The 14,899-nt window shown below is 36.6% G+C and overlaps 2 protein-coding genes across 10 annotated transcripts in view; both read left to right on the top strand.

The window, feature by feature from the left end:
• magixb (MAGI family member, X-linked b) overlaps positions 1 to 6,960 on the top strand; it is a 99,984-nt gene extending 93,024 nt beyond the window's left edge. For 5 of the 9 annotated variants that reach the window (XM_079637442.1, XM_079637441.1, XM_079637439.1 and 2 more), the window contains 4 exons: positions 178 to 245; positions 353 to 502; positions 1,292 to 1,430; positions 4,119 to 6,960. In XM_079637442.1, the coding sequence (XP_079493568.1) occupies positions 178 to 245; positions 353 to 502; positions 1,292 to 1,430; positions 4,119 to 5,191 (1,430 nt within the window). In that variant the 3' untranslated portion in view covers positions 5,192 to 6,960. Of the gene's footprint in view, positions 1 to 177; positions 246 to 352; positions 503 to 1,291; positions 1,431 to 2,476; positions 2,581 to 4,118 lie in introns of all 9 variants that reach the window. The other 4 variants (XM_079637447.1, XM_079637446.1, XM_079637445.1 and 1 more) reach the window with 4 other exon arrangements.
• Positions 6,961 to 10,159: 3,199 nt separating this feature from the next.
• Positions 10,160 to 14,899, top strand: part of iqsec2b (IQ motif and Sec7 domain ArfGEF 2b) — a 75,999-nt gene continuing 71,259 nt past the window's right edge. The window contains 1 exon segment of the mRNA XM_079638267.1: positions 10,160 to 10,817. Coding sequence (XP_079494393.1) covers positions 10,372 to 10,817 — 446 coding nt within the window. The 5' untranslated portion in view covers positions 10,160 to 10,371.

Genomic DNA, 14,899 nt, shown 5'->3' with positions numbered 1-14,899 from the left:
GAAGTTGGTTGCTGGTTAAATGTCCATAGCTTGAATCTAGACAAAGGACAGCTACATTGAGAAAGCTCAAATATGAGACACATAAATATTTATTTATTTATTGTTTGTATCTTTTTTACTTATATATTTAAATAAACATTGTAATATAATTGTATCCTAATACCTCTTTCCCGTCAGATTCCTCAGAGCGAGCAGATAATGACTCTGATTATAAGAACAGGAAAACTCACAAGTCAAAACCAAAGGTGAGCAATACCTTTACCTTACAATGTCTTTACATAAGCTGTGTGGCAAAAACCTGACAAATAATAACTCCCTCCTTTTTAATTTTTTTCCTCTTTGAAACACAAAGCAGGACGCCACACGGTACTACAGTGTGGAACTGGAGAGGGGGTCCACTGGATTCGGCTTTAGTCTGAGAGGAGGAAGTGAATATAACATGGGCCTCTATGTGCTGGGACTGATGGAGGGAGGACCGGCCTCACGCAGCCACAAAATACAGGTGCAGATGTGTGGCTTTGATCTATAGATAAAATAATTACTTTTGGGGATAAAATAATGCAAAAATGCCTGAAAAAGTGTAAAGAGACTAAATAATGATAAAGGTTTCATTCTAAGTTTTATTTTGGGGTTAGGGTAAGTCTGCAGTAATTATATTTACCTTAAGAACAATAGAAGTCAAGAGGACATCCTTATTTAGATGTATGTGAGCAGGTGTGTGTGTGCGTGCGTGCAAAATGTTGCTTTTTGGGGAGAGCGTGTGATACAGTATACATTTTCAGCCATTTTATAAAACACTACTATTTTATAATATCCTACCATTTAAAAGAATGGGTTTTTTTTAAAAGAAGTCACTTATATATTGTATTGTGAGTTGTTACAATTTAAAATCTTTTTTTATTTTTTTTTTTTATATATTTAAAAATGTAATTTATTCCTGTGACGACAAAGCTGAATTTTTCAGCATCATTACTCCAGTCTTCAGTGTCACATGATCCTTCAGAAATTATTTTTATATTTTGATTTGATGCTCAATTATTGTTCTTCTTCTTATTATTATTATTATCATTGTTGAACTGTTGATCACTTTGAAAAGTGCCTTAACAAACACCACAAATTAGAAAATATTGTCATAATAATTTCCTAATTGTATTTAATTGCACTTATGTTAGTCCAAATATTAAATGCTCTTACTTTTATAAATGTTGATGTTCATTCACTGTACAAGTAATAATAATAGTGTCTAAAACACAATTGTGGCTCATTTGTGTTGTAATTGTGTTTGCTGTAGGTGAGCGATCAGCTGGTGGAGATCAATGGAGACAGTACAACAGGAATGACTCACGGTCAGGCTGTGGAGCAGATCAGGACCGGAGGAACCAGGATACACCTCGTGTTCAAAAGAGGAAATGGATACGTCCCTGACTACGGTAAGACGACATGTCAGGAGTCAGCTGAACCTCACCCGAATGTTATCATACTGTACATCATCTAAAACATAATGGTCATATTCACATTGCTATTAGAATCATGTTGTCACCAGATAACAAATAATAACATAACATTATGCACAAAGCAATAAGCCATGAGAGGCTGTACTGTATGTAACAGTGTTTAACTGTGGTAAAGGGCTACTGTTAGCGTAAAAATCCCCTTAACCATGGTAAAATCACTATCTCAAAGCCTTCTGTGGCGTCTTTGTTGCTAAATTATAAAATATACCATTGTTCAATAAATTATTATTTTGTGGATGTAGACTTGCATATATAATATGTAGAATTCAATATGGATTTTCACACTGTAACCCTGGGTTATCGTTGTTTTAATTCCTGCTTTTAACCCTGGGTAAAGGAATATCTCACACTTGTAATTTAGAAGCAGGGTTAGCACCGCTTTTTTGTTCCCTGCATTGCTGTGCCAAACTTGTACAGTGTAAAACAATGTGGTGTTAGAATTGCACAGCCAATTGTAGGCCTCACATTCACACGCTTTGGACGGTCATTGAATCATGTTGCATATAAACAGGGTATCAAGATAACCCAGGATTACATTTACCCGGAGTTTAGAATAACCCAGGGTTAACGGTAAATAGTCTTTATACAGTCTTTGTCTTATGAAAATCTCTGTATCTATTAGCTTACTAACAGCTGTTCTCTGCTTTTTTATTTGGACTTTCCCCTTTTTCCATTCTCCTTGGTTTCACTTTTTTTATATAATTCATTACTATCCCCTTTCATTATTTGTGTCTTTTTAACAAATTATTTACACTTGTTTCTACTAATTTTATTTTATTTTGGGTCATCTCGTCTGATTTGCCCTTCATCCTTATTTTTATCGCATTGCTTCCATTATATTTACATATTTGATCTTTCATTGCCTTTATTTCCTATGAACCATTTTTTTTTCTCTCTCCTCCTCCCTTATCTCCTTGTTTTCATTCTTTCGGCTTTCCCTCTTTCTTTTCCTCCTCCTTTAGTGGAGCTCTCCAGTCTCTCTCTCTGTATGACCAACTCCAAGCTGGGCGAACCGTGTTTCTATGTGATTGGAAGGACAGAAAATACGCGGTTGGTAGCTGTTCCTGTTAGTCCTCCATTTTACTGTTTCTCTACATCTGTCTCATATTTCTCTGTCGTCTAATCGTCTTTGACCGTGTTTCCCGGTCTCCCTGTCATATGTTTAATAATACACCAAGAGTCACTGTGATGTCAACCTGTTTGTGATGCAGTATGACAGAAGAGGTAATGATTTAAAAACAGCTGTAATGTTTGTTGGTAATTCCAGATGATGCTAATTAACTTGCATTATATTATTCTGATGTTGTCAGTAGATTTTAAAAAAATTGCAAGATTATAATTTTTTTGTATCATATGGCTGTCAATCATTTAAAATTAAATAATCAAATTAATGATATGCTTATAAACTAACCAAATGAACATAATTAAGATACATTGCATTATTTTGACAGCCAATTAAAGCGTGCAAAACATGCATAGCATTTAGAGGTTACTTCAAGCTTCAGTTGCTCCAATGGGAGGAAAATTCCTCATTACAGAATTTATGGGTCAGGGAGCATGATTAAAATGTTGTTCATTCATTCCCAGTGCATTCAGCTCCTTGTTTAATGAGAGAAAACAAAATATGTTACAGAGATGTCTTTTGACTCAGCAGAAGCCCTTAGTTGGCCCTCTCATTACCATTTCAACCATCAATGGTGTGTTGCGCTTTTATTTCATACCTTTTTTTTTTAATGATAATTTAGTTCTGCCACACGAAGACTGCAAATGGCTTCGCTATCGTTAAATCATCTAATTTGGAACGGTCATTAAAATGTATTTAGCTCTTATATATCCTATTAGCCAATTATAGACATTTTGGTTATGAAATTGTCCTGCTAAACTGCGAACTATTACGAGAGATAAGAAAGTAAACTAAACAGCAGGAAACCAAATTCTGTATTTGCATTGATAATTCCGTCAACCTTTAACATCCATGGAATCTTTCCATTGCGGGAAAGTATTTTTTAAAAGTTGTTCTTCACACTAAAGGTGTGGTGAAAGGTTGAAAGCTTCCGTGTGTCCATTGGAATCTGTATTTTTAAGAAGGATGTTAACTTTGGCAATTATTTTGTCATTTGATTTTATTGTAATTATAAACATGATTTAGGTTTTGTTGTATTATTTAATAGTAAAGTTATGTCGTGCAATAATAGAGTTATTGCATATAATTAAGTGGATCGTTATTAGCATATCAAACAGACTCTTTTGCATTTCAAAAGCTTCTTAGCTTTTAGTTTTAATGAGTCAGCTGCGGCTTTAAAAGGCACATTCAGAATGACCTCAAAGTCCTCGCTGAAGAGGGTGACAAAAGAGTGAAACACTTGAAGTGCTCCGGAACATCGGTGGTGATTGGTTTTCATAACTAATTCACTTTCCATTTTACTTGAACAAGAGTTACTGAAATATTTCCCCACACAAATATCTTGCCTGCAACAGAAGCACTGAACTCTTTTCAACAATGTGTGTTGCATTAATGTAATAATGTTACATAATCAGGTGAGTAAATGCTTACGATGTTCAATGTTTTCCTCTTTTCTGTCCACCATTACGTCTCACTCTCAGACCCTGATGACGTCACAGCCGTCTCCTCCTCACCCCAGGCCCTGCAGTCGGGTTTGGCTTCAGTAACCCGTCGCCGTGCTCGACAGGATGCCAAATCCAGCGTTCAAAAACCGGGGAAGACCAACCGAGGGCGGAGAGAACAAAGGGAAGGTGACGGAGGAGACCGCGAAAGCCCTGACAGTCTCGAGGGCGGGGGGCGAAGGTCGAGAGACAAAAGGTCACAGAGCTTGCCTAGAAACACACTTAGAGGGCATGGCGAAGAACACTTGGAGGGAAGCGTTGAAAGGAATGGGAGAAAGAAGGAAAAAGTTAACGAGAGAAGGGAGGACAGGTCAGGACGGAGCAAGAGCGAAGAGAGGGTGAGACGGGTGGAGAGAACGAGTGTAGGGGACGAGAGCAAGAACAAACAAACCATCAATAACCAGAGACTTCCTGAGCCTAAACTGCAGTGGGAGGAAGATGAGGAGGACGACGAGTGGGAGAGAGAGAGAGAACGAGAGTGGACGGGAGAGAGAGAGAAGCTGAAAGACAAAGAATGGAAGGAGGAGGAGGAGGAGGAAGAGAGGAAATCAGAGAGCGACAGGGAATGGGAAAGAGAAAAGGAGAGAATGGCGAATATAGAAGCGCTTGAGTGGGAGCCGAACAAAAAAACTGAACGAGGGATTCCAGGCGAATTGAACGGAGAGCAAGAAATTAGTTTTCATAAGCGCCTGCGTTATTTGGGCGTCCGCGTGCTACCTTCAGACATTCAGCCCCGCACACTTCGACCCTTATCTGGCCACTCATCGGAAGGGCCAGCAGGGGGCGCTGAGTTCAATCGGACCCCGTTCTCTTTCCTCACGTCTGGCCCGTCCGACTACGCAGAGTCCGAGTCAGGAGCCAGCGTGTCTGAGTGTAGCATGTCTGCGGCCAGTATCTCTGGTCTCTCTGTGTATCTGAATAACTCAAAAACCACACAAAGGGCCCCGGGCCCCCCACTTCCAGGCCCCTGGCTAAAACCCAGCTCAAAGAGAATCATTAGAGAGGCTGAGAGGATACGAATGGTAGGGAAAGGTAGAGGAACTGAAACATGATTTAGGATCTCTTTTACTGTTGCTCATACTTATGTTTAAAGTCGCGATGAAACGGAAGAGTTTTTTTTTTTTCCGTATTGTGACGTACATCTAAGTGAAACAGATTATGGAAAAAAAACTTTGCCTCCACCCAATCAGATCTGAATGCAAGCTTGCAGTCGGTTATAAGAAAGCAGAGAGGTTGAAGTAGACTAAATGATTGAGGAAAACCATACGTTACATGAGAGAAGTCTGTCGTTTCACCGAAAGAGCGAGTTAGGACATTTTAATAAAAAAAAAATTACGAGGTGTAAAGATTTTAAACCAATAAACATGCATGGATGAATGGTTCGCAATAAATTTAGTAGAGCTGTTCTGTTCCTTTTATAAGTAATAGAAAATCACTTTCGATCTGGCCAATAAGCAGTTTACATACATTTATTCATTTAGCAGGTGTTTTTATCCAAGGTGACTTAAAAATAAGGAAAATAACAAGTAATCTGTGCCATGCAGCAATATTTATCGTACACAATAGCAAGTTGCCAAGTTTAAAAGATAAGGACGTTTTTGATCATCTTAGTAACCACCTAGCAACCATCTACAACAACCTAGTATCGTGGTGACGAGTTTTGCCCAGGCGAATACAACTTACAGAGAATTATTAATTTTATTATTATTATTTTTTCTCTGCTCGTTTAAGCAATTTTTGAACACTCCCACTCCAGTTCGCTCTCTCAAGCCTTTCTCTCTTCCTCTCTTCCACGTTGTCCTCCATAAAGAAGGTCTGCCGTGATCAACGCAACATCTTTTACTTTTCTGCCAGACTATTACAGTATGTTGACTTCGTATACAACAAGATGATCATGCTTAGGGCCAAATATTCTTCTTCTCTTTAGTGGTAGCTTGAGTCCAGTTCTTACCTTTTGCACAGCTGTCTTTCCTCTTCTGTACCACTGTGTGAACTCTCTTTAATCTTTAACAATGCTCCATATAAACCATGGAAAGATGATACTGTATGCTCACATTTCATTAGCTACAGAGCAAATATTGAATGATGATTGTACGCTACCTTTCAAAAGTTTAGGGTCAGTATGTTTTTTTAAATAATTATTTTAAAGTGACAGTAAAGACTTTTACATATATAAGATGTCTTTTTGAAGTTAATGCGTTCTATTCATCAAAGAATACGGGGGGAAATATGTTGGTTTCCTCAAAAATATTAAGCAGCTCAACTGTTTTTAACATTGACAATAATAAGAAATGTTTCTTGAGTAGCAAATACCATATTAGAAAGATTTCTGAAGGATCATGTGACTTTGAGGAGTGGAGTAATGATGCTGAAAATTCAGCTTTGCCATTTCAGGAATAAATTACATTTTATAATATATTAAAATAGAGAGAAAGGTTGTTTTAAATTGTAATAATATGTCTGTCTTCACTGTACTTTTGATCATAGGAGACTTTAACATCAAAAACATTCAAAAATCTTACAGACCCCAAACTTTTGAACAGTAGTATAGCCTGAGATTTAATGTTCGAAACATTAACTTTGAACAATTTGTGCTTTTCCCCCTTGAAATAAGAATTATTCAGATCTCCGGAATGATTGCATAATTTAGCGTTCTTGTGAATGGTGTGTAAACATGTAAACTTACACAAGAGGCCATATAATTGTCGTACTCCCAAGAGTTTCCCCTGAAACATGTTGTGTTTTTCATGCATTTATACATAAATTATTATTATTGTATTCATCTTGTGCCCTCTGGGTCTCTGACATCTCAGGAAGCATATATATAAACTTTTTTTATTTATGAATCCCCCTATACACCCTCAAAATGGCCCGTATTGCCTTTGTAACAAAAGACTCTTCTGCTGACCATGGTCTCTGTGACCTAGGAAATCTCAATTGAGTTCAAATGAATTGTTGTGATTCATATATTTTTCAAGGATTTCATTTCTGAGTTTTTCGTTTATGCCATTTACCAGAAAAATAATACATTGCCCTGCTTGACACATTTCCTGCAGCTATTAAAATATGATTCACACAAATACAAAGATAAACTCTCAATCCATAAAGAGAATATACAGTATATATGAAAATCATATGAAGTATCTTTTTATTTTAAATATAAACAGTAATTGATAAAGGACAAAGATATGCTTTATGAAACGGTCCTCTTACCGCTCTTGGCCGTTTTGACCCCGTCAACCAAAAAGGACTATTGTGCTGCTGAACATGTGTACTGGAAATATACTGTAAGTTGGATGCAATACTGAGTGGCGTTGTGCCAAGCCTGCAAAACCTCTTTAGTTGAATGCACCAAGGTCTTTCTCTTTCTCGTTATTAGTGAAAGCTTGCTAGTAAAAGTGAGAGAGAGGATGACTGTATTATGCTCTTGTGAACTGTAGCTTGTTAACTGTAGATATACTGATGATATTTTAGCATTTAACCTAAGAACTGTGCCTACTACTTATCAGTTATTTTCCTTGATTATTTTTTTGTGTCATCAAACCCAAATATCACCCAATATTGTTCACTCTGTGTGTCATACTGTCTAGCAGAACTTGTACGCACATTTAAACTATGCATAAGATGTTGCCATTTTAGATCATTGGGACAGCAGTGTATTCTGTGCAGCCCAGCAGGTCTGGGATCAAGTCGAAGTCAGTCTGGTGTTGGTGGTCCATGCATCTTTAAACATATCATAATATTCAGAGTATAAGCCAATGCCACATAAGCTTTCACTAACAAGTCCTACGCCTCTATATTTATTACACGTTAAATCCGAAGGGTCCATTTTAGAGTCTCACATTGTCTTTATGTCCATACTAATGTCTATGGCCATATGTACCCATTGTAAATAGATATAAATATAAATATATTATTATAATTATATATATATATACATATAATATTATGTTTCTATTATGATTATATTGTTATAATCTATTGTAATCCAAATGCAGGTAACAAACTATATAAGAGTTATAATAAACATTAATGTATTTACCTGAGATCAATTGTGGACTGGAGTGTTTATTTCTCTCTCTCTCTCTGTGTGTGTGTGTGTGTGTGTGTGTGTGTGGTGCTCCATGTGGATGTAATTTCTACGCTGAGCAGTAGATGACAGCAAAGTGTATTGAAAAGCACTTCATAACATGAATATAAAAATAAATTTGGTAATTATTACTTGACTTTAGTATTTGAGATAACCAAAAATGTAATAATAATGTATTATTATTTATTAATTTATCAGACACTTTATTAAACACATTTTACAGCGTTAAACAATATATACAACTTGTTATACATATTATATGTGCTTACTGTAGTAACAACAGTAAATTATGCATAATTACTGTACATGCAAATAACCCTATTCCTTACCATGTTGTAAATGCATGTTGTTAATTAATATTACCGAGTACGTAAATGTATATTTACAAGGACACCTTAAAAATAAAGTATAACCAATTTTTTTTGTTTTTTTGTTACTACTGTATGCCATAATTAATACAGTTCAGTTACTGTTCATAATACAATTGAAAAGTGCTACCAGTTTGAATGAACTGGATATCCCAACAAGGAACTAGGCTAATTTTGTTCCATTAAACAGAGTAGGCTTAATTCTCTTTCTTTAAATGTATTTTATGTCTTGACAATAATTGTTGTTACTAGGCTATATGTTTGATAGAGATGTTGTTACTTTTTGTAATTTGTGTAAGGCTATTCAAATTATCACGTTACATAGCCTAACATGTTTGTATGATTCAAGCTTCATTTGTTGAAATTTCTCTCTCTCGCTCTCTCTCTGTTCTACTGAAAAGATCTTGCGTGGGTTGACTGTGTGACGAGCGCAGAAAAGACTAGTTTAACGCTTCTCTGCTTTTCAGTTGCTACTGGATCTGTCAGGTGAGAAGCGCGCTCACGAACCTGAGCATCCGCGAGATCATCTTCAAAAGCATCAGCGCGCGTCAAGTGACCAAGCGTCGGTTACTTCTGGAAATACAGGAGAACGAGGAACTTTAGCCCAGGTGGTCCTCGGTCACCTCTTAGATTTACGCCTTGGAAAAGTATGTTTTATGAGAGAAAATACAAATGCCTTAAGTCTTAAACGACGCTGTTATTCGCACTCGACGGACGTCGAGGTTAAAATAAACTAACAAGACGCGAAGATTGTACAAAGAAATAGGAACGCTCGAGATGCACTGAAAGCTTCCCTTAAAATGGGTTGAAGAAAAGAAAACGCCGATAAATTGAGGTGTAAGTAGGATTTTTTAACATGTGGAACCATATATGTACATTTTATTTTAAAATACACACATATTGAAGAAGAAGAAGAAGAGGAACGCGCGCTCAGCGCGTGCAAGTGTTTCATAGACTTTCAATGTATTTATCTAAAATTCTTCTTCTGCTGCTATGTATAAAAGCGGTTTAGGCTACTGTCTTGAGATGTTGGACTTCACATTTATGATTCAGTTTTAGAATTTCAGTTGTCTGTTAATGAAGAAAGCCGTTTCTTCGCTTATATTTACAGTATGTTTTCTATCTCAAGCTATACAGATCTTAGTGGATTTCAGGGATTAAATTGCTATCTTTTTGCTACTGTTCCCTATTTTTCACTGTGCTACCTCAGCATGTGGGAGTTGTGTGTAGCACAGCACATCTCAAGATGACTGGATTTCGGAATGACTGGGTTTGTGGAAACAGTAGAAATGATCTACAGAATTCTTTTGACTGTAATATAAGCATTTATTTAAATCACTTATGTTCATGAGTTCATGTCGTCACGTGGACTCAAATGGATCTTTTTGTCTGGAACAGCTACAAGCTGATGCTCAGAACTGTCCATGCCATACCTTTTTGTAGACTTCATCTTTGCTTACTAACTTTTTGAAGTACAATCACAGCTGAGAGGATGCAAACTATTGATCTTTGAACTCATTTGCTGAGAGCTGCAGTTACAGGCCTTTTTTTTTTTTTTTTTTGAAGGATTCATGGATGAACATTAAGATGCAATCGCTGCAAATAACATTGGTGCTGTAAATGTCCTTTGCTGGTGTTTTTCATTTGTTGATACTCGTTGCAACTTATAGGATAAAAGACAGATCTATCAAGCTTCTACCTTCGGGCTCTTTTGTTTTATCTCCCCCCCACTGAACTTATCAGGTGGGGGGGGGGAAGGGTAAGGCCCAAAGCTATGGAGTCCAACCCAGACAGCCCAAGTCGGGCTGTGGAGTATCTTCTGGAACTCAATAACATCATCGAGAACCAGGCCAAACTTCTAGAAACTCAACGGAAACGCATCGAGGAGCTCGAGACGCAGCTAGACCGGGTCAACCAGGAGAACCAGGACCTGCGGCAGGACCGGAGCCCAGGAACCGAGAACTCGCAGCAGGTCCACAACTATAACCAGAGCTCAAAGCCCAGCCAGCCATCATCACTACCAAACCACAATGCCGGAGGCGTCATTCAGAACAGCAGCAGTAATATACCCTCATCCACGGTGCCTGGTCCAGCTCGACGGACACACACGAGGCTGACCCGAGGCCTGTCATGTGGGTCAGCTCCGGTTGAGAAAGAGCGAAGCCGACTGGAGCGCAATGACAGCTCTGGGACCAACAACACCTCGACTCTACGGAAACAGTAAGTGCCTCATTCCCTTGTGTTATAAGGGGTTGATCTGGGTTATTGGATGTTTGGGCCTTTGTGTTGCCATATGGTATTTGTGCTATTTTTGTGGTAGGCTATGAGAAGTTCATTTAATGTTGATATGAATGACAAAGTCTGGTCAACAAAAGTGTGTGTGCTTTTGTGCAAGAGATGAAAACTGAAGTCTAAGACTCAATTAATTCACAAAAACATTGAGTTGAGACTGTTCACACCAAGAGCGATAACGATAACTATATTAGTGTCCACACCAGCGGACGATGTATTCTGTTTGTGTAAGTTTTGTCGTCTGCCTCATTAAAAACTTAAGTTCTTTAAAGCAGGATGGATTCCGATTGGCAATGTTTTTATCATTCATCAGCAGGAAATAAAAAAACATTTTGAAAGTGATTCCAACTATATAGTTTCTCTTAGACTTGAACTCAATTTAACATAGACTTTGAACAAGTCTCCAGGTCTACAAGGAGAAATATTTTTATATTATATTATATTATATTATATTATATTATATTATTATTCTTTCCTATTTTCCACAGATATAGATATTATGAAATGATAAATAGTATGATTGGTAATACATCATATGCTGTGTTTATTATGTTTATTATGTTTTATTATGCTAATTTATTTACTATTGGGAAACATATTAATTTTCTATTAACTAAAAGAAAAATATGCTTAAAAATAATTGTTTATTATTATTATTATTATCAACAACAATATAATAATAATTATCATCATTCTTAATATTATTATTATTTCAGATGAAATGTTGTTTTTTATTCATGTAAATATATACTTTCTTTTGAACTATAGTGTGACCTAATGGATAAGAAAAAATTATAATATTTGTCCTATGACAGGATTTATAAACTTAACCTGAAACAGGAAAATATTTAGACTTGATCTTGAAGACTTGAGATTCAATGGCAGAGACGTGAACATGTTGAGAACATGTTTCTTCCTTTTTTGCTTGGTTCTGGATGTATTTCTGTATATGGATGCAATCCGAAATATTGTAAAACACTTTATATAGACTTGAGGTCTACTTTTTTGTGTGAAGGGATGTTCTCTGTGTATGTGTGTGTTTGACAAAAGCACAATGTGGGTTTACTTTGGGGTTTAAATAATTTTTTGGGGTTCTCTGGAATCGAAATGAAACACAAAGTTCTGCTTATTTTGTGTGCTTATTCTCCTCAGGCTTTATGCTACCTTGTTTTTCCATTTTTAAATAAGCTAACACATGGAGTTTGTTGTTGGTGGGGGAAAGGTTAAGTATTCTGCAGATGTTTTTTTCTGCATCCTTGGGTGATCCAGGCATCAACAGAAGCAGCAGCTCCAGCGCGTCAGTCTCAGCGTGTGTCTTCCTCTCTGCCTCATTGAGCTCAACCCTCTATACTCGGCTCATATAATTATGTTTGCTCGCTCATCGCCAGCAGCTGCGCAACCCCTGTATTCTCTACTCAAGTATCTTGAGAGCTCTTAGATCTGTTCATCTTCTGCCTCGTTCAACCTCGCTTGTCTGAAATTGTTGACTAGAACAATCCATCACTCTCCTTTCACAATGTTGAATCATCGAGTTCAGAACCAGCCAAAATAATAACACTAAAATAAACCAGGCTGATGGGGAACACAGATTTAATGTTTGTCATAAGTGTTCAGTGTGAAGTTCAAGCTGAGATCAGGTCAGATAATTCTCATCCACTGCCGTCTTTAATTGGAACATGCCTTTGAACGTTAAAAAAAAGTGTTTTCCAGCAAGAATTTCTAATTGAACTCTATACATCTACATTTTTGACATATCGAGGATACACGTCATTACTCTGACAGTATGAAAACCATGAAAAATGTCTGACACAGTCTAACTTATTTTATTGAAATTGAAATTTTTAACAGTTTGTGTCAGTCAACCGGTTTAAACACAACATTCACTAATTCATTTGATTCATCTCTCAAAATCTTTCCCAAAGGTGCCTGTGTTTCTCTTTTCTATCGAGAGAAAAAAAAATGATAACACTGATGTTTATCACTGAAGTTTTGTAGATTACATCTAATTTTATGTTGCTTTTGGCTCCAATATGTAGTCCACCCCATTGAACACTACAAACTCATCATACTCTTGCAAATCGATTCAACTGAATCATTAGTTCATTAGTATTCATTAGGTTCAAAAAGAACCGTTACAAAAGAAAAAATATAAGTGAATGCTAATTTTTAATGGGCTAAAATTAGCACTTATTGTTTGGTCGATTTCCAAACATGCATACACTTTCCACTCGTTTTCACGGGTTAGTTTTTTATCCTTACTTTTTGAAAACCAAGGTTTTGTTTGCAGTCAGCAGTGGATGATTCATTTGGTTGGTATTACAGGCAAATGGTATTCATTGAATACTCTTTCTCTCTCTCTCTCTCTCTCTCTCTCTCTCTCTCTCTCTCTCTCTCTGCATCCTCCTCTTCTTTGCCTCCCTCCCATGGGGCCTTTAGTCATTAGTAAGGAACACATATTAGTTATTTATGTGGGTGTAAGACTGTGCTGATTGGCTGGGCAGTTTGTTCCAGTACTACAGAGATCATAGCGGAGGCAGCAAATGAAACGCTTCCATTTTTGTCTAGATGTATCCTCTAATTAGCTCCTTCACTATGATTTTAATTTGCTTGTGCTCCAGGGTTTAGCACAATGACCTCAGATGTATGACCTCACGGGCACTTTTAAACCTGTTATAATATCTGTGCAGACTAAAGCTTTCCACAATTTTGGGATGCTACTTAACAATATTGTAAAATCAGATACAGATAAATGTGTAATGTGGCATTTTCATCTAGATTATCTTGAGTGCCATGAGACCAATTTAAGGGTTGATATTGTTATTTTGGTATTATTTGGTATTACAAATTTAGTCTTCATTTTAATTTTAGTCAAGTAGTAATTATGTTATTCTCATTTTAAGGTTAAGTTTTATATTTATATTTTTACTTTATTTCAGCTTTATGTAAATGACTGAAACACATTTTTAGAAGTTTTAGTTTTAGTAAATACTCTTAGGAAGCCTCTCTTAATTCTCTGGGGAAATATTAACGTGCCCCTATTATGCTTTTTTAATATTACTGTTCATGCAATATAGCTGTTTGTGAATGTAAAATGTCTGCAAAGTTTTAAAGATCAAAGTGCACAACAAATTAAGTTATTGTCTCCTAAAAGAAAAAATCGATTCTGAACTGCTGAAACGAGTCATCAGCAACTCCAGACTCACTTCCTGTAACATGCCTAAGCAACAATGTAACATATTTGCATAATGCCAGCCTATATGGTCTGCCCACGAACAACATCTACTTTGACCATCCCTCAAACACTGTAGTTGTAGCTGAGGCCTGGAAGAGTTTGGTTCGTGTTGTCGACATGATGCTGTTTTCAGCACTGCAAATCCACTTTGCATGCATTTCAAAAGAATAAGGACTCGCACTGGAACAGAAACACCGACACCATCGTTACTGTGTATCAAGCGCTGAGGAAGCTTAAAATCCCTTATTCCTTATAAGCTTAAAAAAATATCTTAAAATTCAGATATGGTAATGGCCATTTCATTTCCGACACGCGATTTATGCTGTGGACCAATCACAACAGACTGGGCTGTCTGATCAATCACAACAGAGTAGGTTTTTGGAAGGGAGGAGTTTAGAGAAACTAAATCTTCAAACTAACCATTTTCAGACAGAAATGAGGTAATGTAGCCTATATTATGAGAAAATTAAAGTGTATTTTGACCTTGGATGCATGTAAACATATTGTAGGAGACCTTCAAAACAAAAACAGGCACTTTAAAGAAAGAAAGAAAGAAAGAAAGAAAGAAAGAAAGAAAGAAAGAAAGAAAGAAAAAGAAGGAAAGAAATGCCATCATTTACTCTTGTTCATGTTGGAACATAAAAGTTGTCCTGAGGAAATGTACTTTTATTTAATTATTTTCTATACAACTATAATGAAAGGGAGCATTTAAGCTTCACAAAGGATGCAAAAGCATAAAATATCATGAAAATAAAATAAAGTGGTCTAATTGACTTGT

This window comes from Phoxinus phoxinus (assembly GCF_949152265.1).
Source record: "Phoxinus phoxinus genome assembly, chromosome: 15".
Taxonomy (NCBI): domain Eukaryota; kingdom Metazoa; phylum Chordata; class Actinopteri; order Cypriniformes; family Leuciscidae; genus Phoxinus; species Phoxinus phoxinus.
The sequence above is the reverse complement of the archived record's forward strand: the minus strand, read 5'-3'. Positions and strand labels throughout refer to the sequence as shown.